This window comes from Protopterus annectens, chromosome 4.part1 (genome assembly GCF_019279795.1).
Source record: "Protopterus annectens isolate FY-2018-M chromosome 4.part1, PAN1.0, whole genome shotgun sequence".
In the NCBI taxonomy this organism is placed as follows: domain Eukaryota; kingdom Metazoa; phylum Chordata; order Ceratodontiformes; family Protopteridae; genus Protopterus; species Protopterus annectens.
Window position 1 is genome coordinate 145,359,309 of NC_056734.1, and position 27,102 is coordinate 145,386,410.

The 27,102-nt window shown below is 38.6% G+C and overlaps 1 protein-coding gene across 1 annotated transcript in view; it reads left to right on the plus strand.

Moving 5' to 3' along the window:
* LOC122801189 (collagen alpha-4(IV) chain-like) overlaps positions 1–27,102 on the plus strand; it is a 1,621,248-nt gene that overhangs the window by 679,267 nt on the left and 914,879 nt on the right. Inside the window, exons 13-14 of the mRNA XM_044070748.1 lie at positions 410–490; positions 10,945–10,998. Coding sequence (XP_043926683.1) covers positions 410–490; positions 10,945–10,998 — 135 coding nt within the window. The remainder of the gene's footprint in view (positions 1–409; positions 491–10,944; positions 10,999–27,102) is intronic.

A 27,102-nucleotide genomic window follows, 5' to 3' on the forward strand; every position in this document is an offset into this window, starting at 1 on the left:
AGCCATTACCCCAACTCTCTATATAGTAACTCCATGGTCACTCGGCCTAAGAAGTAAGGAGACATTTTCTTAACCCCAAAGTTTAGCAGTCTCAGAGATACCACTCAATGCACATTTGACAAATGTAGAGCTGGCAAGTTGAAACAGAACCTGATGAAATATGCATTGATATATAGATCTGTTCACATCATATCAACAACTTGTAATCCATGTATACTGTGTCAGCAGCATGTTTATTTTTGTATTTTCCATTAATATCAGCAGTAGGCCTTATCTGAATGACATTATAAACGTATTCAGATGTAGACTTTTTTTCAAATTATACTTGGTGAGCAACTGAATAAAACATTATTTTAAATACAACCATCTATCAAGCTGTGGTTCTCATTTTATAAACTTGTCTTTACAGGGTGAGCAAGGTCTTCCAGGAGTGAAGGGTGCTTCATTTCTCATGGAGCCACCTCATGGTTTTATTAAAAAAGGAGAAAAGGTAAAAAAAATTTCTTGGAAATATCTTGTCTACTGCATGTTTCATTATCTCTAATAATTTTTTTCACCTTTTCTATTTCAAAGTCCATAAACACTAAACAATTATACATTATTCGATTACTGCATTTATAAACTACTCATATACCACTAATCATTTAAGCATAAGTAAAACTGAACAATATTAATATAGTTTGATTTTTTGCAGTGGGTCTAACTTATGGCACTTACATTATAATGACTATCAAACATTACAATTTAACTGATAATTCTCTGTGAAAGAGATTACTGAAAAAAGCATCAACAATCTCATTACCAACGTTAGATTTTTTTTAAGAATTCACAGACTATAGCTTCACTTTATGTGCCAGACACTTTGGTAAACACATTCATCAGACCTGAGTTCTGATTTTTTTTTTGTTTCCCCAAATACTATTCGAACATTTTAATAAATATCCCTGCTGAGATATGAGTCCAGAAAGTTAGTATGTATTTCTTTTCTTGTGAGGGGAGGATTGTTGATTAGGAAGACTATAGCTGAAACGTTTCAGCAATTGCACCACTGCTTGTGCAAAGACACGGCTGGCAAACAAAGCGTTATTGTGATGGAAGGGAAGTCATCTGGGCATCTATATCTGAAGCTCTCTCTGTTTTTATATCAACATTTCTTCTCATTTAGGAATTGGCTTTTCTCTGTTTTTTTTTAACAAAAAGGTAAAAACCTCAGAATGTTTTCTCCCAAGAGTTGTGAGTTGTTGCAGAAAACGAGAGATCTGTTTATGCCATTTTTAGAGAGAGGAAACTGCAGCACTGAAGGGAGGAGAAAGAAAAGCAAAATGGCTGCTTTAGTTGAAGAAAGTACTGAACAATTAATTAATGTTGCAATTTTTCAGTGATGCTAAATACAAGTGTATTAGACATGTGCCCATTCTTATATTATTGTAATATATTTCTATACCACACCAGCAACAAATCATTTTACTTTGTGAATTTTGATGCAAAGACAAAAATGAGGTTGATTTTTATAGTTATCTATAAGATGTGAACAGGACATATTCTAGACAAAGAACTTTTTATGTCTTCCACTGGATGTATTGTGATCTATCTCATCCAATAAGATAATATCACTAAAAGATTGTTGCGTAACAACTCTAGTGCAAAGGATGGTAATCATCCATATATAGTATTGTTATATTAAAACCATATTCCCAGGTTGTGTATTATGAAAACTGGAAACCAGTAAATGTTCTGGTACGGGAAATCTACATACTGTTCAAATGATACTGGCCCACATGAACATGCTATGCACCTCAAATTCTGTGTTTTTCCTCAAAAGATAACATCTGGATAGATCAGTCAAGGTAAGGGAAATCTATTTCGGTCAACTAGACTAGTAGAAGATTATGGCTAACAGCAGAATGTGCATTTGAGAGCTCCAGCAAATGAGCTTATGTTATCTGTCCAGCATTTGTTCAATGCAGGATTGTACCCAAACATTTAATGAGGGTTGTTACAGTTTCATACTTTTTTACAGAAAATATGCTGAGAATCATTGAAATGCAAGCATTAGCCAGGCTGTCCAGTATTTTAGCCAATAGAAGGAGCGTGGTAAAACTGACTTGGGAGTTGTCTCATCTTTGTCTGCTGAGAGCATGAGCTCACTTTTCCATTGCTGAAGTGCAATTCATTTCTTGAATTTGTGCAGCACATGCCAATGACATAGCAATGGAAATCTAGGCAGATGCTATCACCTACTGATAAATTACTTTTTCTAGTGTTATGTACAAGTTTCAGCATTTCTGTTGCTTCTGAAAGATTAAATTAAAAATAGGAATGATGGTGAGTTTTGGGCAGATGTTTCTTGAGTGATTATGGAAAATTATTCATAAAAATGTAGTCATCAGTTTTGTTAATTAGCATACTAGTGTCCAAGATGTGCAGTTATGTCAGACTTCTCGGATGACAGAAGATGATTTTCCTTTTTTCCTTTAGTAAGTTTAGCAATCTCTCTCTCTAAAAAGACTTTGAGCATTTTTAAGATAAAGACTGTCATTCTACAAAGCAGTTAATCTTAGCATTTTTTTTGCCTTGAAAATGTTTCTCAATACTCTGTATTTCTCATATTTTTTCATACTATTTTTTTCCGGTGGTTTGCCTTGGTACCTAGAAAGAAAATTAATGATTATGTGCCTGTTATACAAATGGGTGCAAGAAAGTTGATGACAGCAGGAAAACTGCTACAAGAGTACAGTGTTACATTAACTCATTCTCTCCAATGGGGCTCTGGAAATTTGCACCATAGCTTTAACTGGGCGGAGACTAAGGTTTTTGATAGAATCATATTATGTCCTCACATTACAACAATGCTCATATCTCTGGAGTCATAAAGATTACTAAAGGAAGTGTAAATGGCAAACTGTTCAGCACAAACTTTATTTTTATAGTGGTAATATTCTTTAGGTTATAGGTCTTAAACTGGATCTTGTAAATGGCAAACACATTAACCACAAAGTTTATAATATTGTGTAAACAACTTACAATATCTCAGCAACCGTTTAAGCAACAAATAAAACTGTAGCTGGTAAACAAAATGCAGTTTCTGATGTATTTTAACATTTTTGAGTATTGAACACTGACATCATAAAAAGTTTCACAACTGGGTGAACAAAACTGCAGTAGAAATTAATATAGCAATAACCCATGCCTGGGTGTGGGTAATGCTAAATTTACCCACGGTTGGCGTGGTTTGGTCCCGGCGGCCGAAGGACCAAACAAAGCCAACCGTGGTAATTTAGCATTACCCAAGCGTTATTGCTATATCATGACATTATTTAAGAAAAGAAACTATTACTTTTCTTAAATAATGGCATAGTATAATGCCTGTTTACTGCCCTTCCGCAGATCTCTGGCATCCGCGGTAGTTCTGATGTACTGCGCCTGCGCAGTACATCAGACTGTGAGCAAAACGGAGAAAGCAAGATCTCCGTTGCTTTTTATGTTCGCTATGTTAAATGAGTTTAACATGGCGAGACAGTTAAAATAAGCAGCGGACATCTCCGTTGCTTATTTTAAAACTGTCTCGCTATGTTAAACTCATTTAACATAGCGAAACACAAAAAGCAACGGAGATCTTGCTTTCCGTTGCTTTTTAAACACCGTCTCCCTATTTTAAATGGGGTTAACAAAGGGAGACAGCTTTAAAATAAACAACGGAGATCTCCCTTGCTTATTTTTAAACTGTCTCGCTATGTTAAACCCATTTTACATAGCGAACAATGTTTAAAAAGCAGTTATACTAATGGAAAAAGTCCGGGCGGACCTTTTCCATTAGTATAACTCGATTTACAACGGGCACGCTGGCCAATCAGCGTGCACGTTTTGGGGGGATCATGGTATAATGTAGTTTAAGTCATTTGTGAAACATTACAACAACTAATGTTAACTTTGGTTATAGTTTCAGAATTTCAGATTTTGAATCTAATGAACAACAGCACTGCAAAGCTGTATGTGCTGCAGATCTGTGCATCTCTACTTCTAGAACAACAATTATGAGTCTAAAAATATGAACACTTGTTTGTACTATGAGTTTATAACTTGAGTTTTTCAAAAGACTTAGGACTTTGTGACTGGAAATACAGAGTTACTTTCCAAAGCTCTTCTGCTGCAGTGAGATAACCCATGGCACTGCAGGGCTCCATTATTCAAAGTTTTTTGGAGGCTAAATCCTGAGCATACAGAGAAACAAGCAAGAGACCCACCAGGAAGAAAGAAGAGTTGTTTACCATCCAGGAAATTCCTCTCAACCATCACTGCATAAAATGATACATGAAATTCAGTGCTTGCTCAACCTATTACATTTACTTTGTGACAGCTCTCATTTAGCCCAAAGGTGTTTCCAGACCCTTTTATATGTGAATTTTGTGGAGATTATTTGCTAGGCACTTTGCAATAATAAAAAAATAAAATAAAATAAGATAGCAGACCAGAATACTTCAAAATAAATGAGATTTCTGAGCAAAGCAATACTTCTGAAATTGTGCAGATCTGAACATTTCAAGCTATTGATTCACAATGTCCATAATCACCAAGAAAATGCATATACAGTTATATATACACACACACATATATATATATAGATACATAGATAGATACAGACGCACACACACACACACATATATATATATATATATATATATATATATATATATATGTATATATCTGTGTATTATGTATATTTATCTATCTGCTATCTATATGTATTTATGTATCTACAGACAGATAGATAAATGTGTGTGTGTGTGTGTGTGTGTGTGTGTGTGTGTGTGTGTGTGTGTGTGTGTGTGTGTGTGTGTCTGTAATATGTGGGAGTCTAGTGCCTAAAAACTAAAATATCTTGCACTGCAGAGTTAAAGATCGACTTAACATAATATCTAGCCCGGGCACCAGTTACCAATTTTCCTAATCTTACAGCACAAATTTCATGCAGCTTGTAAACCAGCCGCTAGCATATTCTACTTATTTATGTTATCTAATTTTATGTTTCAGTAGTACTTCTAGTGGACTTCAATGATTAGGCATTATATATTTGCAAGAATATGCTAGATGTATATATATATATATATATATATATATATATATATATATATATATATATAGGGGAGATTATACCATGTTCCATTGTGGGTTCATTTAATTGTGAAATCGTCTGGTGGTGAATATGGTCATATGGATTGCTTTGCTGAATACCAAAACAGTTTATTGCCAGTAAGATAAATGCGAAGGAGAAGTGATGTCAAAACATTTGTTTATCACAAAAGATCTGGCACTATGGATGAGTGTATGTGTGCAACTGTTTGTAAGTTAAGTGAAGGAGATAGTTGTGTGTTCTGTTTGGGCTTGTGTTTTTGTCTATTCTGTTGTTTTGTATAGGGATAGAATTAGCCCACATCAGTAATGGCACACAGGACGGCAAAGCGCCCATTCCATCTTACTCATGTTTGCTAAAATTAATCCTTCCCCTTCATCTGTTCCTAATCCCAACCCTGCAAATTAGATTATTGAACACCTTTTCCTTAACAGTACCTCTATATAGATAAATTACATCTCATAGCTACTGGTGTTTCATTTTCTTTTCTTTTATTAATCCTTTTCTGATTGATTTTTTTGCTTTTTGATATTTCTGTTTTTGGTTAAAGGTATGTTTGATGTGTGCAATGAATAGTATTATTAATACATTTTATACACTTATCCACATATCCACTTCTCTCTCTACATATATCCATACATATATATCTATCTATCTATATATATATATATATATATATATATAGAGAGAGAGAGAGAGATGTGTGTGTATTTTTGTGTGTGTGTGTGTGTGTGTGTGTGTGTGTGTGTGTGTGTGTGTGTGTATTAAATACATATATATATTTATCTCTGTGGTTTACTGTCATTTCCTACTGACGGACTCGGTCAAATGGTCATATCATCATCTGCCATCCATGAAAACTGACAATGCCAAAATCCAGTATTTCCAAAATACAAATCGAATGTGATCTTGGGATGAGCGTTAACATGGATAGTGATAGGGGAGAGATTTGTATGTCTGCAATATCGGAGTTCGACATTGCCAATGTTCGAGGTTTAGGTTTCCCGCAAAATGGTTTGACCAAGTCTGCCGCAAGTACAAGATAGTAAACCTACATATATAAATATATATATATATATATATATATATATATATATATATATATCAAGATACTCCTTTTCCAGGACAGCATGCCTCATATTTTGTGTAGTGATCTTCCTGCTTAAATAATAAATGGAGCCTTGTACTCCTTGGGATAATGTAGCCCGTACATCAATATTAGAATTATCAGTCCAACAAAGTACTTAGTGCAGTCTGGGGTGATTACTACAGACTGTGCACATTGAATGTTTTCAAACTTCAGAATGCTATGCCAGTATCATCAGACCAGTAAAGTTTCATGGGGGGGGCCTTGTTTGGTCAGATCTGTTAGCGGGTACACTCCACTGACATTCTTATTCAAATGGGTGTTCCCGGATGACATGCTGAAATATCACTATTGATTTTTGATGGTGGAACTGAGTAGTGCAACACTTCTTGAGATGGCTATGGCAGGCAAAAATAGTGAAACATGTCTCAAAAAGTTATTTATTTTCTTTACTATTTTTTTACCAAGTAGGTGGCCTGGTCCAGTGACCCTTATCAGCTATGATATGAAGTATAGACTATGCTTAGGAAGGAATGCATAATCAGAAAAAGCAAAGTCATGATATGCAACGTCTAAATACTAGTACACTGGCAACAAACAAAAGTTAACAAGTACAAATACATTGACAAAAAAAGCGAGTTAAATAAGAGTTATGTGCATATATAAATTGGAAACATACTAACTAATTAGAGTGGGACATAAGGATTAAGGTATAAAGACATCAATATTAAATATTAAGACAAAATGTAAAGTTACAAGGTAATGTTCGCCAGCTTAAATAAATGCAAGTGCACACCTCAGGCAATTTTCAAGGCTTTTAGACGAATCTTTTTAGGATCTCTGTATCAGGAGTAATAAAGAAGTCAGTTCACCCAAGGTGAAACATGTTTCAGGTAAGCTCTGTGTCCTGGATTTTGATTGCTGAGCACAGCACTATAGTGAGCCAGACTGGGAAGAATGAGAGAGAGTGGCCACTGTTACTTGACATGATCAATACTTGGTCTTGTTGCCTCAGCATTGCCTGGAAAGTATGCAAACATTGCCTACCCAGTGCAGACAAAAGAACAAGCACTTTGGATGGCAAAAAAGTATTCTGAATGTAATTGAGTGACAGATATAAGCAGTGCAGGTATCGTTTCTGTAAAGTGCTTGTACGACCCCAGAAGGAGATGAGAGTATGAAGTACCAAGACAATCTTAGCAGATGCCAAGAATAAGTCTCCATAACAATGAGCCTGATTTTCTTGCTCTCTGCCTCTTGAAGTGTGGATCTCTGTTTGTAAGTTGAGCGCCCTCCTAGTCGTGGCCATGGACCATGGTCCTTAGAATAAGCCATAACTGCAATCTGAAATGGTGGGAGGGAAAGGACTGGACCATGGTTGATGATCTCACAGCATAATTTAACTTCCTTAAGATAAATAAATTAACGAAACATGATTTTATGGAAAACGGTTGAAACTGGTTACAAAATCAACTTTTTTCAAAAGAGTAGCATATTTTACAGTGTCAAAACAGTCCTTAGAACTTGGTATGCAACTAAGGGAAATGAAAAGAGTTGTTACAGCCCCCAAAACACTAAAATGAATGAGCTTGTTTGTAAAAGACAATATTATTGTGTCACACACTAAAAAAAAATGAAAGCGACATTAGCTTGCTAGGGTTGCTTTGAATTTCAAAGCAATACAGTGACTGCTTTTAACTAGAAGTGCCTTCAAAGCTCTATGCTGTACATTTTCCCTCGATACAACACTTCAGTGAAAACACTTGGGATTGAGGTATGCAGGGTTTTGCAAATATGGAGACTGTATTATATAAACGAAGAGTGTTAGTCTGAGTCTGTCACTGCCTGAATGATCATCTTCTCTTGGTTTACATAAAAACACTATCTCACCCCCCCCCCTTTTTTTTAATGATGAAGGCATGGAACAATAGTTATAGGACATAGGACAGCTTTACAATTGCATGTAGTTCCACTATGCGTGAGGCTGCTGTTTCAAACTTCAGTACACACTGAGTAACAAAGGTTCTTCTGGGAGCCTTAACTATACGTGTAAGAAAAGCAGGAGACCTTTCAGTAATGGCAATAACAACTATACAGACTCTGTTCCTCTATCAGTAAAGAAATAGCTGTAATCACAGCCATGAGCAATATGAACACTGTCCAGTCTTTGAAATGTATTCATACCTGTAAAAATATACTACTACTACTACTAATAATAATAATAATAATAATAATAATAATAATAATAATAGTAATAATAATAGTAATATGCAGAGTATTTCATTAATGCTGTCTTATTTTTGCTTTGTCTTATTTACTATTTAGTCCAGCATTAACATTAGAGCTCAGTTTACCACTTTTGCCCTAGATAAACATTAAAACCTGGTTTATCCTAGAGAGATAAAGTCCTGATTATAACTCAGATAACCTGAAATCAATTAGCAGTATTTCTACCTGGAAAAGCCAGGGGATGGTTAAGACACTTGACTTATGTCAGTATGCTCACCATGATGGGAAGATTGCGGTGACCTGGTGCTCCACTGGAGAGGTGTAGGTTCCTCCAGGTCAATGGATGTAGGTGAGTCTGCCCAAGCCAGTGTGGTATCCTTTGTAGAGGTGTGAAAGGTAGCAGACACACCTCCATGTCAGGGACATAGGTGATCCCTCCATGGAGACTCATAGGCAGTGCCACCACATGAGGAAGAGTCAGGTAGTATGATAAAAAAAACTGCCCTAACGGCTGCCAGGATGATGACTCCATGATTGGCTCTCACCTTATGGGAAATAAATGAGCTGGGAACAGCTCTTGCCCCTTGAGGAACAAATGGGATAATTTAAGATCTTTCTCAATATAAAATAAAACTGCTTTTCTCTTCCTTCATATTGCATGTTTGGATTATACTAGTTTACCTTTGATTTCTCTATAAACTAGCTAAATTTTCTCTAAATTTTAAATCATCGTCATATAAGTTGTATCTGTTCTTAACCAATGTTTTCATATTATGTCTAATTTGTTACAATTATTTAAACTACAGATGCTTTTTGCATTATTTTTGAAGATTGTAAAATTATTCTTAAAATGTTTTGTAGTATTTTGGAGCTTTTCTCTCTGGGCCTCCACTGAAAATGGGGCTCCTACCCACTCAGACTTTCCCGGTAATCAAATGTCAGTCAATAAATAAATAAATATAATTTTTCGCATGCAGCTGATGGTCAGCAGCCATCAGGGTGCCAAACAAATGACTGATAACAAAGGCATGTGATGCGTCTTGGCATTATTTTGTCATTACATGCAGGATTTATTATTATCTAGCATGGCAGCAGATTGCACAACCATTTTAATCGAGAGTAACTTCTTCAGACTGAGCTTGTGTGACTCTTACATTGAGCAAATGTCAGAACATTGAATATTGCTGATACAGCACTCACAAGTTGGTGACACTAGTGACAGAGTTGTGATTTGAGTTAGGGAAAGAATTAAGAATTGTGATGTGGTTAGTATTAGGTTTAGTACTAGAGTATTCTGATGTGGTTAGTATTAGGTTTAGTACTAGAGTAAGGGTTAAGGTTAATGTGAGGTTAGCATTATGTTCAGGGGTTAGGTTTAGGGTTAAGTAATGTATGGTGTGCTATATCCTGTATGGAGTATGAGAGCTTTGCCTCTCACAAAAAATATCTACAGCTATGCTTTGCTTCCTATAGTACTGCTGAAATAGTGTTTTGGTGAAATTTTTTGGCTGTATTTAATTTAACGAGAATGACTTCATCAGTCAATTTAGTTCCTGCCATTGCATGCCACACATTTTATGCATGTATATAAAGGCAGATCATACCTCTCAACCTCTTAACACAAGACATCTTGACAAAGCCTAAAATAATGGGAGGACAAAAGCTCCAAAAATAGGGAAATATTACTCGAATACTAAGAAAGTTGCTGGAACAACAGGATTTGTGTTAACAGCATGCATTTTCTGAATAATATGAAGTCTGAAACTCAAATGCATACCATTATTTAGTGACTTCAATTCTCAGTGATATGCCAGAACATCACAAATTTTATGAGAAAAAGACCAAAAATATGAGGCAGAAATCTGGACAGTTGAAAGGTATGAGCCAGATGGTTGGCTAATTGTGACTGCCCAATTTAATAATATGAATATACACACGTGCAAGCACATACACACACACACACACACACACACACACACACACACACACACACACACACACACAAACACACGCATGGATTGCATATTTGCCTTTTTACCAATACATAAACTGTTTAAACTTTCCAAAATATTTATTTAAATGAATCAAAAAAGTGCACAGTGTATTTTCTTTATACACAAAATCTGTAGCATATTTTGTTCTGTCTTATAGTTGTTTTTTAACAAGGTGTCTGATGCAGCACATATTCTGACTTTTATATTTTTGTAATTTTGCATTCAATTTATTGGCAATTAAGAACGTTTTCTGTAAGTAGGGTATTCTGTTTATTTCTGTAAGTATGGGATGTACACAATGCTTATATTATTATTCATTGAAACAGAAACTGTTAAATGATAATATTTACTACTGAACATACTGTTATAACATGTTTAATCATACTTTAGAAATTCTTAGAATTTAGTAGAAAATTTGAATGCTCTTTATTTTTCAAGTGGCTCCTTTTAAAGAATATTTTGCTTTATAAAAGTTTTCAAGTTCTCATTTTTTTTAACTTCAGGGAGATGAAGGAATGAGAGGCGAACCTGGACCATTTGGGTTACGTGGACTCCCTGTAAGCATCTGCATTTCCCTATACTGTAATTATATGTGTAATACACAGTGTGAAATGCCATGGTATAATTTCTTCAGGAATCTTCTTCCGAGGCATGTTAGATACTATTTATTGTCTTTGTTGATAATGATGCTCTTATACTGATCTTAGTATTTTTTTTGCATGTTTGATTTCTTTTCTGAGAAAACCATATCATTATGTGGTCACCTGGAAGATTTTTTTGATTCATGCAAGATTACCTCACTCAGTTTAAATAAGTAATTAAATAACTAGACAAGTTTGCTCCTCTAAATAATAACTGAGGGGACTTACTTCATTCTAGATATGTTTTTTGATAGTAGGGTGTGAGATCATTCTGCAGATTTATCATCCAGTACATCTTACATCTTTCTAACTTCAAAATCTATTGTTCTATTAACTTATTAAGTGACTGAAGATAATATTTCAAAACCCTACTGTGATCACCCAGGCAGACACATAGTCTCTGTCTGCCACAGTCATAACCACACTCAGAGAGACACACAGACACAAACACACACACACACACACACACACACACACACACACACACACACACAGACTTACTTCTCTCACCCAGGACCACTCATACCTCTGCATACACACATAGCGGCACACACATGCACAAACCTCCACCACTAGCTGTCCACTAGACTTCCTACCAGTTACTTCTAACTTGAGCCTACCCATTGAAAGTAGTGAGTGAATGCAAACTTGTGGCTGAGTTAATTAACTTGACTAGCTGAGCCAGCTTATGCAGCCAAGCAATTTTCTGAATCCCTCTGCTGCATAAATGCCTTTCTGCATGTATTTTCAGGGAAGAATATATGGCTAATTTGCACATGGTGCTCCCCCAGAATATCTCATTAACATATAGCTCAGGTGAGAAAAATGACCTACCATGGTGCTTCTACAGACCACATGGAATCACTGTGGTGAGCCTGTCTCTGAATAAGAAAGGGCAGGAAGCAGTGGTAGCAGCCTGAGTTACAGCTTACCACTGCCAGTGGCCCTTTCTGAATCCGGAACTTAGTTTTTTTTTTTCATTTTGCTGTTCTGAATAAACCAGCTTTGCAGACAGAGCTTATGCTTCTATCTGTGATGCTAAGTGTCACATTTACTTTATGACTGCAGTGTTCCTAGACCTGCCAAGGGATGTGATACTGAGATAAAGACAGCCAACTCAGGTACTTCTTGTGAGGCTGTGGGACTTCCTTTCTGTAGGATGGAGACTGCTGTGGAGCCATGATTTGCACGAGTGACGTGTGAAATATGGTAACTTGACAGTCAGCTGCCTTGGGGGCATCATGTCTGCAGCATTGCAGTAATGTTTCACAGTGCGTAGGGTTTAACAGGTAAAGCCATGAGTGTCCTTGACTATCAATGGTGATTCTGTCATCTTGTTCATGACTACTGATGGGAAGCTGATACTAAGTGAAAGACAGATGATAGGGATTGTTATGGACAAGACAGAAGGTGAAGCATTAGAAAGAACAAGAAGGTTAGAAGCTAGGTGGTCCAATATGTGGGTAAAAAGATGCATAAATATTTAAAACATAGTCAGAATAACAGTTATCCTATAAAAATTTAGGAATTGTAACTATCACCTTTCCAGGTCATTTACAAAAGCTATACTTTTTGTCACATTCCAGTAGCTCTCCTTTATTAGTTCTTGACTTTCAATAACTGCACCACATTGTAGTACCATTGAATAGGTCACTGGGTTCAGAGACCTGGGACTTTGGCTTAAACAGGCCCTCATCCCTTACCTTATCAGTAGAATTTAATGCAGTCTCTGTTAAAGAACTATCAAACATTTGATCTGTTTACCAAGGTAATAAGATAGACTTTTACTTGTAGTTGAGGTGGTTCTACTATGAAATGCTGACTTCCTGAAAGCCCACAAGCTGAAAGGATGAACAAAATGCCCCAGAGTCAAAAACCTTATTTTAACTGTTTTTTTCAGTGGGACATCTCCACACCCTCTGAACTTATATACACCAACACTACAGTCACACCAACTCGAAGAAGGGAGGAATCTCCCAAAACAAGTGAATCATTGTTGGCACACACTTAGAAACCATGCCAACAATGATTTCCTGTGGAAAATAGCATTTGGCATCACGCCTTTATATGTTCATAGGTTCATAGGTGTTTACTAGACTAATAACCACAAGGGCCTTTTTAAGCCTAGCTATACATCCCAAATCTTTGACAACTTCTGATAGATTTGATAAGTTTAAGCATGGGCCTGGAAGATGAACCACTTACAGGTTACCTTTGTCTATTAGAGACATAGGTGCCAACTCAGGGATGAATTTCCAGTTTTCCAAACAGTTGCCCAAGCTGCACCTGTATTGGGTTAGGGAGGATCTCTGCTTCACATGCATGGGGAGTCTGTTCTTTAGATGGGGTAGTCTCTGGGATACATACCTATTACTCCAGCAGGTCCTATTTATATCACAGGCACAGTTTAAGTCATTAGAATGGGTAATTCTGGTGCTGTTTGTTTTGTGGATATGCAGGAGGTCCATCTGAGTGGGGTCTGACAATACCCTGTATGCCAGGCATAGCTCTCCACTCAAAAGCCAAGGCTGTAGGAGACAGAATGCAGGGAAATGGCCTTGAGGCAGTCTGTATAAGGCATTTTACTTATGTCCTGTCATTTCTTAGAGAGGAACCTCTGTGATTGTTCCAGTTGTTGGATATGCCTGGTTAGGTACCTACCAATGGGAGCATTGTACTCAATGATAGGTCTAATGAATGCCAAATACAGTGGAACAATGACTTCCTTGGACTTAGATGCCATACCTTTGTTTATAAGTTGTACAACATAGAATGATTTTCTCACCACTGTAGACACATAATGATCAAAAGCTAGATTACTATCTATGTGTGTCCCTAATTCCCTGACTACTGGATCAACTCTAAAGGGTATGTTGTCAATTTGATAGTTACCAGGGACAGGTGACTTACCAAAGGATACTATTATGCATTTCTTGGCATTTAGTTTTAGTCCATGGCTCTGACATCAGTTGTTTGTGTCAGCCCCTCTTGGAGAAATTTGTGTCAGTGTGAGATTCAACTACAGCTCCTAATTTGCAATCATCTACAAATGTAGTCATCCAGAGACCACTGGCATTGGCCTTGACTTCTGAGAAGTAAATGCCAAAAAGGAGTGATCCAAGGACTGATCCCTGAGGGACTCCACTTGTGTACTGGGTCCTGTCTGTGAGCCAGTTGGCTATCCACCAGGTGACATACAAGTTTGTACCTAAACTCTTGAGTTTGTCAATAACGCCCCAGTGAGGTATTGTGTCAAATGCCTCAGCCAGGTCATGGTAGGCAGTGTGCAATTTTGCCCTCATCCATTGCTTTGGTGACCTTCTCAAAGAAGTCCACCAGATTGAGTAGGCATGATCTGCCCTTGATGAAACCAAACTGGGTTAGGTCCAGTGTCTGGAGGTTTACTTTATCTCTGTTGATCATCTCCATGATAATTCTTTCCATGGTTTTACATATAAGACTAGTGAGACTTTTGGATCTGTAGATAGCCCACATTTGTGCAGAGGGATGGCTGTTGCCTTTCTCCATTCACGAAGCCTGTCTGGAGTCTACAGTTAAATAGTAATTACAGAGGCCCTGATAGGTCATGTTTCATGCTATTTAGAAGGCATCCTAGGATATTGTCTGAGTCCATTGATGCAGTGATCGTGGTTTTAGAGACAGCATTAAGGACCTGTTCCCTAATGATATTAGGGGGAGTTATATTTGATGAGATTTCCTGAGGGAAGGTTGAGGGGGAAAGAGAATTAAAGTTGGAGCTGAATTTATCAGCCAAGGGGTATGCTGTATCTTCTGGCTCAGTACTGGTGACTCCATTTGCAGTGAGGTCTGCACACAATTGTGTATTGCCTTTGAGGTTGCGTACATAGCTAAAGAATGCTTTGGGGTTGTCCTTGGCCTGAGTAGCCAAACTTACCTCAAATTTGGCTTTGGTAGAACTTATTTGTCCAGTGAGCCATTTGTATAGTTTGATGAGAGTGTTTTTTTCCTGCTGGGTGCACCACCTCCTAATTTTTACCATGATTTTCTTTCTTCTGTTATACAACCAGTTGATTTTGTGATTCCACTAGGGTGGCTTGTTTTTTGAGTTAGTTCTGTAAGTCTTCCTGATGGGTACAGCTGCCTATATGCAGCTATTAACATGCTTGTATAGGGTTTGTGTCAACAGTTATGCATAGGCAGCAGTGTTCTCAGGGTTTGTGGGGGCTTGACATTTTGCCCGGTTCTCCCTTAATAGTAGGAGGTTAGCCTTAGAATAGTTCCTGAATATTCCAGGTTTAGCTGGGTGTCCAGGTTTTATTTTTACTTCAAAGGACACCATTTTGTGGTCTGACCTTGCCAGGGAAGGCATTACAGTAGGGGGTGTGTAGCACTCTCTCTCATATTAGTGAGGACCAGATCCAGTATGGTTGCACCCCTGGTTAGTGTACTGACTATCGGGTCCAGGGAGTTTGTGTTTACAAAATCCAGGAATATCTGTGCATGTAAATTTGGTGTCATATAGGATTCCCAGTTAATAGTGAGGTAATTATAGTCACCCATGAATATGGTATTAGGTTGGATGGTTAGTGTTTCTAATAAGTTTAAATACATGATATGGGTTTCCTTGTTCATAGAGGGGGACCTATAGCTTGCATGGAAGTGGTATTGGATTTTGCCTATGGTAATTTGAACATGGAGCAGCTCAAGTGCATTGTCCTGATTGACCATCCTTAAAGTATATTTATTTTTGATGTAAATAGAAACACCTCCAACCTTTAGTCCCTGCCTGTGAAGTAGCTGGCCTAAATTTGTGGAAGGCATTAGAAGCTTGCACTGTTGGTGTACTCTCCGTGGCTTTAAACCATGTCTCAGTGACTGCACAGATGTCAGCATTCTCTAGATTAAAGAGAGCTTCTAGGGAGTGGAGTTTTTTGTTTAGACTCCTAGCATTGAGCAGTAATATTTGCTATGTCAGAAGTACTTTGAGTTTGCCATTGTCTAAAAAGGCACTATGGGGGAAGACAATGTTTTAGCTAATATTTGAAAGCCTAGAGGAGAGAGATGCAGACCATCCCTGGCAAAGCAGCATGGTCTGTTGACCATCTCCTTCCATGCTGACAAATATTGCACCCCCATAGAATGACACCAGAAACTCAGCCAATCATTAAAGTCAATCATCTTTTATTTGTATTGTAATATTGTCCTTGGAGAGGGTAAAATGCTGCTCAATGCTAGGCTCATACCAGCCTGAGACACATATTCTGAGAGCTCCATAATGTCTCTCTTCATATAGTCTAGGGAGGTACGTCTCAGGTCATTTCCTCCCTCATGAACTATGACTGAGTCATACAGGTAATTGTAGTCCAATGTCCTGAGTGCGTGCGTAATGTGGTGGTTCCTACCCACTGATAAGCAACTGACTGTGACTTTCTCCTTACTCAGCCTGCTGAAAGGGATGTGTCTTACTATGAAGTCCCCAATGACTAGAATGCTGGATTGTGTGGTGGCTTATCTTATGGGCTTTGAGGTAGAGGCACCATGAGATGTAGCTCTATGTGTTGATGTGGCTGTTGTTCTGAAAGAGTGCTTGCTATTAATTCTCGGGCAATTTCACCACAAACGTGTTGTGGTGCCAGCTGAGATATTTGTAGTTAATCTATGGGCACTTCAGGCTATACCAAGTCAGAAATGCAAACCTTGTATGTAGTTTTACCTGAAGGGTTTACCACTGCCTTATCTTACAAAACCTGCAGTCTTGCCTATCTTTGCCTATGTTATGCTTTTAGCTGCCACACTTATCTAAAGAATTGCAGCTAAAACACTGTCCTTTAGTTCCAAGCTACCCACTTGAATATGAATAAATAAATCTGAAGTGGAATTCAAAATAAAATTCTCATATTTAGGGGTTTTATCTTCTACACTTTATTAATTAATACAGTTTTACTCAAGATCACTGCACAAGGAAAAGGGAATGTCCCAGTGTAGTGAACTTATTCAAAAAGAGTACAGTTTCCTGCTAAGTGACATCTGCACAAACACTGATCAGCTTAGTGTTTAGAACCTGCTTTTCCCTTTCACACACAGTTTTTCACCTTAAAACTTGTACCTGGCCTGCATCCCTGTACTTCGTGTTCACTCACTGTCACCCAACCTTGAGCATCCCAAATTTGTACCTCCCATGCAGTTTATAACTTCAGACACCATATATGAAACTTCATTCCTAGTCTCCAAACAGGAAATGCATATCTCCATATTTTTCTTGTAACTAAAATCTTGTTTATTCTTAAAATCTAAGTTTCATTTTTTTCTGGTGTTAAATATTTCAAGCTTCCATAGTTTCATAGATTAGTACTAAGCTAACTGCCTTTGTGAGCCATTTTAAGCCTAGCCAATTATCCCTTGTGAGATTCAAACCCTGAACATAGGTTCATAGGTAGGTACTAGGCTATTGGCCCTAAGACCTATACAAGCCTAGCGAAAAATGTACCCTGGCTTTCGCCACCCAAGAAAATTATTTTCCTGTGCCCCTGTCAAACAGAACCACAGAAGTGATCCCCGGGGTGAATTTCCTATTACCCATCCAATCATCAAAATTTTTCTTGAAGAGTGCTAATGAGGAGCTTTGTTTTAGATAGGTAGTCTGTTCCAGAGTATGGGAAGTCTCTGGGACAGGAATCTATCCCTCCAGCATGTTCTGTTTATTGTGGTGACAAGGTTTAGGTCCCTAGAGCGTGTAGCTTGGAGGGATTGGGATTTCTTTAAGTGGAGCATGTCCAACAGCTCTGGGTTTGACATAGCTTTGTATGTTAGGCAGAGATCGCCTCTGAGTAGGCAATATGTGACGGAGTAAAGCTGGAGTTTTTTGAGACGGTCTGCGTAAGGCATCTGTTTGAGGTCAGTAATCCTCTTTGTGAGGTATTTTTGCGGCCTTTCCAGTTGTTGTAGATGTCTTGTGAGGTACATACCAAAAGGGGCATTGTACTCTATAATGGGTCTAATGGGTGATGAGTAGAGGGGAACAATGACCTCTTTTTTTCTGGATGAAAAACCTTTTGTGATGAGGTGTGCCATGTAGAAGGATTTCCTGACCACTTTGGCAATGTGATTATCAAAGGAGAGACTACTGTCCACCTGTGTCCCAAGGTCTCTTATCATACTTTCGGTGTTAAGTAGACTACCGCCTATGTGGTAGTTCATGGGTACAGAATTTTTACCAAAGGGGATGACAATGCACTTTTTGGCATTGAGCTTGAGACCATGTCTTTGACACCAGGCATCTGTCTCAGTGAGGCCCTTTTGTAAGATGTCCACATCGTTAGAAGTTTCAATTATGGCTCCTAGTTTGCAGTCATCTGTGAATTTAGTTAGCCAAAGACCTTCTGTGTTAGCCTGTACTTCAGAGAAGTAGATACCAAACAGGAGAGGACCCAGGACTGAACCCTGTGGTACTCCACTTGTCACTAGTCTGAAGTCTGATTTGGAGTGTGCTACTTTCACAGTGTGGGTTCTTTCAGTAAGCCAGTTGGCAACCCATCTTGTGACATAGGGATTTATACCTAGTTTAGTGAGTTTATCTATAATTCCAGAGTGGGGGATGGTGTTGAACGCCTTGGCGAGATCTAGATAGGCTGTGTGAACCACAGTGACATTGTATTTGTAAGGCAAACACCTTAACCATTAGGCCACCCTCCCAACCCTAAATGTTTGAAATGAGTAGCAGCTTATTTAAAAAGTGTTATTGACTTGGGACCTTTGATTCTCATATCTTTGCCTCTGTCCTGTGACTTCTTTGTTGATATACACTTCTCTTATCATGATGATATTAGGAGCAATGATCATTGCATTTATGTCGCAAATTTTTCTTCATTTTGAGCTGACATTTTGTACTATCTTAAATGCTCATGAGAGACAAAATACCTTAAGATATACCTCATTCACCAATGAAAAAAGTTAACTTGCTGTACTGAACTGTGTCTTAATTATATATTTCTATGTTGCTTGTAAGTTTTTTTATCATTCTTTAAGATGCACTTATAGCTGTTTAATATCCAAAAACATAAATACTAGTTAAGTACTCCAATCAGTGCGTCCATGGTCAATGTATCACTGCTCAGAATAACTTTCAGTATCTTAAAAGAATCTTGAAGAGTCAAGGACAGAGGCAAAGATATGAGAATCAAAGGTCCCAAATCAATAACACTTTTAAAATAAGCCGCTACTCATTTCAAACGTTTACAAAATAAGAGGAAATGAATTGATGGGCATTTTCTGAAGCAAAAGAAGTTTATGCAGACAATAATTGTTGTTTTGATTGTAACAGTAAGACACTGTCCGGTTCGATTCTCAGCTAGAGCGTCTTCTGCATGGAGATATGCATGAATGGGCGTACCTTCGTTGAAGGTTGTGCGTCAGGCCTGGCAAGCCAGTATGTAAAAATCAACTGCCAATCATTAGCGGACCAGAGTTCCGCTGTGGCGAGCCCTAACCGGGAAAAGCCGAAAGACACAAAAAAAATTGTAACATGCTACCTTGTGTTAAAAATATCACAGATTTTGGAGAAAAGGATATCATATCAGGGATTTACCTGAAAACCAGGGGCATTTGAGCAGCACTCACACAAAAAAGAGCTTAGTAATCTCCCTTGAAATACAAATCAGTGTAGAAAACAAAACATGAAAGATTACAATGGTAGTGTTTTTCTTTCACCTAAGTGGTAAAAAATCAGTCACTGAGCTTTCATTTGAGAAAAACATAATCTCCTGCTTTTTGTATACTCCTCTGTGAATTATAATAATAACAATTAAACAATCAGCCTTTTAAAATAGGTGTTGTCTGTCCTTTTAATTGTCATTGATGATCTACTGATAAACTTCACTCGTTGATGTAAACTTTTGATTGTTGAGTGGATGAGGGCACAGTCACTGACAAAGTTCGCTGACACAGGCACATGCGTGCACCACTTATCAAAGGGGACTTGCACCTTTTCATATTAACAAAGAGATATTTTTTGAGGAAGTTCTTCTTTTGTAGCAGTGTTATTTATGCAAACACACTATCCCTTAAGTCATTATATGTAAAAATCTGATAGCTTGTGCTGTGGCAACTTGATTTTTTGTTTTCTTGTTTCCTAGAGGTATGTGGGTTTTTGTGTGATGTAATATCCTAAGCAGTACTTCCCCTCTGTAGATGCGATGCTGGAGTTGGTTATGTAAGTTTGGGCGATATGTAGGCTTCGCCCCACCCCCGTTATGTAAATTTGGGCGATATGTAGGCTTCACCCCGCCCCCTGTGGGAAGTGAGCATTTTTAGTGCTTGTTTATGTGGTGCTTGTGTAAACTACTCAGTGCTTGTCAATGTACACACCCTCACAGACACATCAGATTGTGCTCTTTCCCCAGACCCCAGGCAGTCAGAACAATGTTGCTTTGTCTGAAGTACCTTGTTAATGTTAACCCACACCATACAACTGTCCTGAACTGCACTGTGAGGATCACAATATACCTTCTGAGTCTCCAGTGTACCCTTGGAGTCAACAGATTCCAGTATGTCTAAGTGCACTGCAGTACATAAACTCTTATAGTCTGCTGTACAGAGAAGTCTCTGCTTCTCTGGTCAGAGGAATGTTATTGTTGTGGGCATGCAAGATGTCTTCCATCTTGCTGTAACAGAGTCAATGTGTTTGTTTCAGAAAATCATTGCAGGAGTAGTAGGGGTAGTCTGTTCTGGTGTATAGCCATATCTGTGGTGGATAAATATATCTGTAGCTATCTATATGTAGACAGATAGGGATCTATTTTGTTACACTGAAATTATGGAACATCAAACTGCATATGGTTGAGACCGTATGATCAAAGTTCTGTAATTACTAATACAAAAAAATCCCAAATCCCATACATATATATATATATATAGAGAGAGAGAGAGAGAGAGAGACAGTGAGTGTTACCTACCAGTCCATACATAAGGATTCTCAGCCAACAACATCATTGCTTACAAACTATCTTTCACATATGTATAGATAGATAGATAGATAGATAGATAGATAGATAGATAGATAAACAGATACAGCACTGAATTTTGTTAAAACTGTACTTGTTTGATATCTGATTAGTTGACAAAATTTGGTTTAGTAAGCAGATAGCTGACAGATGTGCAAGATCACACAAATGTTCATAATATTGATCCCTGATGCATTAGCCCTTGCTATATGGGTTATATCCTGCCAAGGATAAAACAGCCAGACAGCTTTCAAAGCTTGAGAGCACCTTCCACACACCCATAGTGTGAGTCAGCTTGAGCTGAGCTGACTGAAAAGACTGGTTTTGGCACCACACCCTTTAGAGCTTTCCTGCCACTGAAGAGAATCCTCCTCTGCAAGCCTTTGAGGATTGCTGATCAGTTTCTGCTGTTTCTTTGCTGGGCAGGTAAATTCCCTTGGAGTAAAAACCTTCTGCTTTATAGAAATTGTTTTTGGTTACTTCACTTTCCTCTTTAGGAAAGTTATTTTTAAGATAGATGTTGCATGTTTTAATGGATTGTCATGAAACTTAAATGTACTTTTAAAAGGAGTGCTCCTTTTTCCTTGTCAGTTTAAAAGTTGTTTAATGTAATTGAAAAGGAATTGAAAAACATTTTTTCCTGTGGAGAAACTATTTTTACTTTTGGGGCTGACAAAGTATTTTGAAGTGCTTTTTACTTTGTGTTGTGGCAAAAAAGTGACTTCTAAAGATTTTACTTTTTACTGACTTTTATTTCTTGTTTTTCCCAGAAGAGAGGCACCATTTTTAGCTTGACCATGGAACAAACTACCTATCTCATTGTTGGTCCTTCTTCCAGCTACAAAAAGAAACAGTTAAGCAAACAGTCTTTGCCAGCACAGCAGGCTAGCAATTTGACTCAGCTACAGGTAGGTGGCTCTGCTGTAGCAATAGCATGGACCTCAGATCACTCAACTCTTGCTCCAGATCCCTCTCATGCAGCACCTACAGTCAGCACAGACCAGGGGTTAGCCACATCCTCTGTGGCTGGTTGGGTCTTCTTGGTGGGCAAGGGAGAGCCACTCCCATTGGTCCAGGGAGACAGAACAGGAATGGCTTCCCTGTTTAGTCAGAATGTTGTGTCCATTTCTGTGGAAGCTGCTGCTGCCATTAATAACACTGTTGGTCCCATATTTTTCTGTCAAATTTCGTTGGACAGGAGTAATTTACTGGGTCTGACTAAGGGTTTAATAAAGACTATTGATCTTTCTTATAAGATGGTTTCAGGTAAAAGTAAAAAAGGGATACATCTCCCCTCTTCCCCCACTAGGAGTGCATAGGACAGAAGTTATATAAGGGCCTGTATTCTCTGTTACCTGATTGTTTTCCAGCCCACAACCCCTCCTACTAGCAGCTAACAGGTCTCTGCCTGCTTCGCTCCCCACCCTGCCCCCTATTCCCACCTGCCTCCGGTGGTCCTACCTTTATTAGAACAAACCTCTCCCATCATTTTTACCACCAACCACAACACTACTCCCATGTCTAACTCCACCATCTTCCCACTACTACCCCTCCTCTTCTGCTAACATGGTTCAGCATACCATACTTATACTCTTTGCATACCCTCTCCTTGCATATCTTACATCTTACCAAAACTCCATTATACCCCCACTCAACCACTTCCACTGTACAACTATTCACTCCATCACTCATGACTCACCCTCACTCTGCACCTCTCCCACCAACTCAAGAAACATCCCTATGCACCCCCCATGTGTTTATCAACTAAAATACTAAAACTAAATCCACCAACTCAAGAACCATCCCTATGCACCCCCCACATGTTCTATCAACTAAAATACTAAAACTAAATCCACCAACTCAAGAACCATCCCTATGCATCCCCCACATATTCTATCAACTAAGATACTAAAACTAAACGTATCTCTACAAGTTAACAAAATAACCCTCCCACCACATCTGTTACAGACTGCACCCAATCATAAAGTTTCCCTAAAATGCAAACACTTTCACAAACTGATAAAACTAATAACCTCATGCATATCAAAACGTGCCCTCAGTGGAGACATCCACCCCAACCTTGGCCCCTCCATCTCCAACCCCACTTCTAATAATCAGACTAACAACCACAACTTCTCCCAAATCCTAGCCAATAGAAAACCAAATTACCTCCTTCTGCTAAGCCTAAATATCAGAAGTATAACCAGCAAAGTCCATGAACTCCATGTGACCAAAGACTTGTACTCCCCAAATATAATCATCCTGACAGAAATCTGGCTAAAACCTCACATTACCAGTGAGCAAATCCTCCCTAATGGTTACAACATACTAAGACTAGACCGACTAAACAAAAAAGGACCTGGTATAGCTATAATATTTAAACAGCATCTAAACATCCAGATCCTAAACTCATCGGCTCCCTAAATTGCCAAATTGCCAATGAAGAAATAATATATACCAACCTGAAAATAAACCAAACTAAAACCATCAACATAATAGGATGCTACTTCCCACCTGGCCAAAATATCCCTCCACTAGAAAACCTCCTCAGCTGGACTACCCATTATCTTGCCCAAGAGACCATAATTTTAGGTGATTTCAATATTGATTGGCAATCCTGTTGCAGCAACCATCCATCCCATCATATAAACCTTCATGGCTTCACCCAACTAGTCCAGTCGCCAACCAGAATAAATAAAAATTCCAACAAGCACACTACCCTGGATTGGATACTAGTCAGCAAGATTCCCCAGTCCTATATAGCAGGCTGCCTATCAGATAGCCTCAGTGATCATTCCCCAACATTCCTACTCAAAAAACACCTATACCTGTCGTCTACCATCAGATAAGTAAAAAACTACACTTTAACCAAATCACATTCATCTCATCCCCCAAAGAATGTAACTGGCACCCCCTAAATTACCTCAGCCTAGGTGACGCAGTCCAATTTTTCAATACTACCTTCCTAAGCATCCTAAATAACCATGAACCCATATGACTTACCAGAACCAAAGCCCAACCCTCCCCATGGCTACAGAAAACCACTAGGTCAGAAATGAAAAACAGGGATAAAGCCTGGGAACACTGGTGCAACACCAACACCCCCCCCCCCAGCTAGACGGAAATTCCTAGAACTACGCAATAGAGTCAAAAAGCTAATAAAGGAGGACAAAATACAATACTACCAGTCTGCCTTCAACTCCTCCCAACACAACCCCAAACAATTCTGGACCTCCATAAACTCCATCCTCCACCCAGGTAAAATCAATACCCCTCCACCTAACATTCCTTACTCCTCAGAAAATATTGCTACCTCATTCAACACACACTTCACACAAACCATACTATCACTAGCTAGACAACACAACCCCCTCCCCTGCACCCCATACCTTCACCCAGTAATCTCCCCACACTTTTCTCATTTTCTCCCATTCCTACCTCCAACATAAGAAAACTCTTAACTAAACTTAAACCCACAAAATTAGCAGTAGCCAACCTCCCAAGTGAATTCCTACAAATTGCAGCTGACGCCCTAGCCTAGCCAGTATCCATCTTGATTAACCGATCTGTCAGAATACTACATCCCTACACTATGGAAAATATCACACATAATTCCCCTCCACAAAGGCAGACCCTCCATAAAACTAACCAACTACTGCCCCATAGCGATTCTATCTCTACTCTCCAAAATACTAGTGAGATGCATTCACTCTCAAATCTCAGACTACCTCCTTACTAACAACCTCCTTTCTAATACTCAACATGGTTTCCGACCAAAACCATAGCACTACCACTGCCTTACTCTCTTTTACTAACACTATCCTTCAGCATAAAAACAATGGCCATCTCTCCTATGCTACTTTCCTAGTCCTATCTAAAGCATTTGACATGGTCCCATACAAACAACTAATCTCTGTTCTCAATAACCTATCCTTCTCTTAATCAGTCACCAGCTGGTTTTAGAGTTACCTGTCTGACCGCCAGCAATCCGTTGTATGGCAAAATGACATATCTCCCATAGTACCTGTCTCTATTGGTGTTTCCCAAGGATCCATCCTTGGACCCCTACTCTTCTCTATTTTCACCAATAATCTAGCCTCTGCCACCAAACATGGCACACTCATACAATATGCAGATGACTCAACCATTATCTGCTCAGCCCAGTCCCTACCCAAACTGCAAAAAGTCACACAGGATGCCTTTTTCTCTTTTGACACTTGGCTATCCAATGCCCAGTTAATACTCAACCCAAACAAAACTAAACTCCTCAAATTCCAGCCCACCAAACATACTCAAAACAACTCTCACTTTAACATCACAGCAAAAGACAAAACCACTATCCACCTAACAGATCACACCAAATTACTAGGAGTTGAAATAGACAACTCTGACATTCACTTATCCATGACCATAAAAAAAGTCCACAAAAAACTAGGAGCCTTATACTGAAATAAGTACCTCTTCACCAAAGCAGCTAGGATTTCAGTTTCAAATTCGCACCTTATCTCCACCCTACTTTATGCCTCTCCAATATGTACCAACCTAAGGCAATGTGATCTAAATAAACTCGAGACCTGCTACAACAAAATCGCCATATTCGCCACTGGGACATCCTACCACAGTCACCACTGTCTCTCACTTACTGAACTCGCACTCACCCACAAACTAGTAAACCATCCTCTAAAGGTCCCATCCCTCAAGAATCTACACCAACCCTATCTCACCACCAGACCACTACAATCCAGCAAAGAATCTTTAAGATTTTTCATCCTTCCTTTAACACATTTTCTAAGTGATTCTCTAACCTTTCATCAAGTTTTGGGGAAAAAAATGAACAGCCTCAACAAAATGTTGGTAAACAAACATTTAAGAATAAAATGTCAGATGATTCCAAAAAGAATTCAGGAACCCCCTTCCACCAAACCAAAGGCAGTCTGACAAGTCAGAATGGCTGTTTAAGGACACCCCCCCCCCACACACACACACACACATGCACACACACACTTTGGCAGTCGCTTTTCCTTTCCAGAAAATCTGAATTTCCATTTTTCCTTTAGCAACATGGGTTGTGGAGATCAGTTATCAAGGCCACATGTGGCAGTGGGAGGAAATCACTCATTTTAGGGGGTAATTCCTCATCCAGAAGATTGACCATTTTTATTTCCCCCTGTACTTCAGCACATCCTATCCCATTGAGGGATAGAAACAGTTCCTCCTTCCTAGGTAGAGAAGGGGTTTTATTCAAGGATGTTTATAGCGCCAAAGAAAGAAAATGCTTAGAGACCTATTCTGGATCTTTCTTGCCTAGGATCATAGGAAGTTACTAGGCTATTGGACCTGAGGCCCTTACAAGCCTAGCCAAGAATTTAGCCCATGTTCTGACGTCAGCACCTGATGTCCCTGTCCAGCAGGGACACAGGTGGAATCTCAGGGGTGTATTTTCTATTTGCCATCCAGTTATCCAGGATGCACTTAAAATGGTTAATGAGGTACTCTGCTTGACCTGTTTGTGATAGTGCTCAAATTTAAAATGATGTCACTTCACAACCTGTTATCTCTTCTTCCTTATTAAAGTTTCCGGGTAACTCTAGATATAAAAGATGCTTATCATTGCATACTTATTCATCCAGTCTTTAGGTGCTTGTTAAAGTTTTGTGTGTCTGGATTACATTATCAATTCTCTGCCTTACACTTTGAACTATCCACTGCACCAAGAAGTGTTCACAAAGTGTCCAGTTCCAGTTATAGTTCATTGCAGGCTACAAGGTATCCATATTTTTCCATATTAAATGATTTACTTATCTGTGCAGAGTCTTTTTCAAAGTGTCAGGAATATCTCACTTGGGTGAGAGATCTCATACACAAGCTGGGATTACAAGAGAACATTCAAAAGTCTTTTTTGACCACTTCTCACAGGATTGGTTTCCTGGGGTGTCAGCTAGACCCCTCAGTTCAAAGAGCTTTTCTTCAAATAGAAAATAAATCTAGATTTATTTCTGAAGTTTTCCCCTCAAACTTTAATCAGTGCATGGGAGTACCT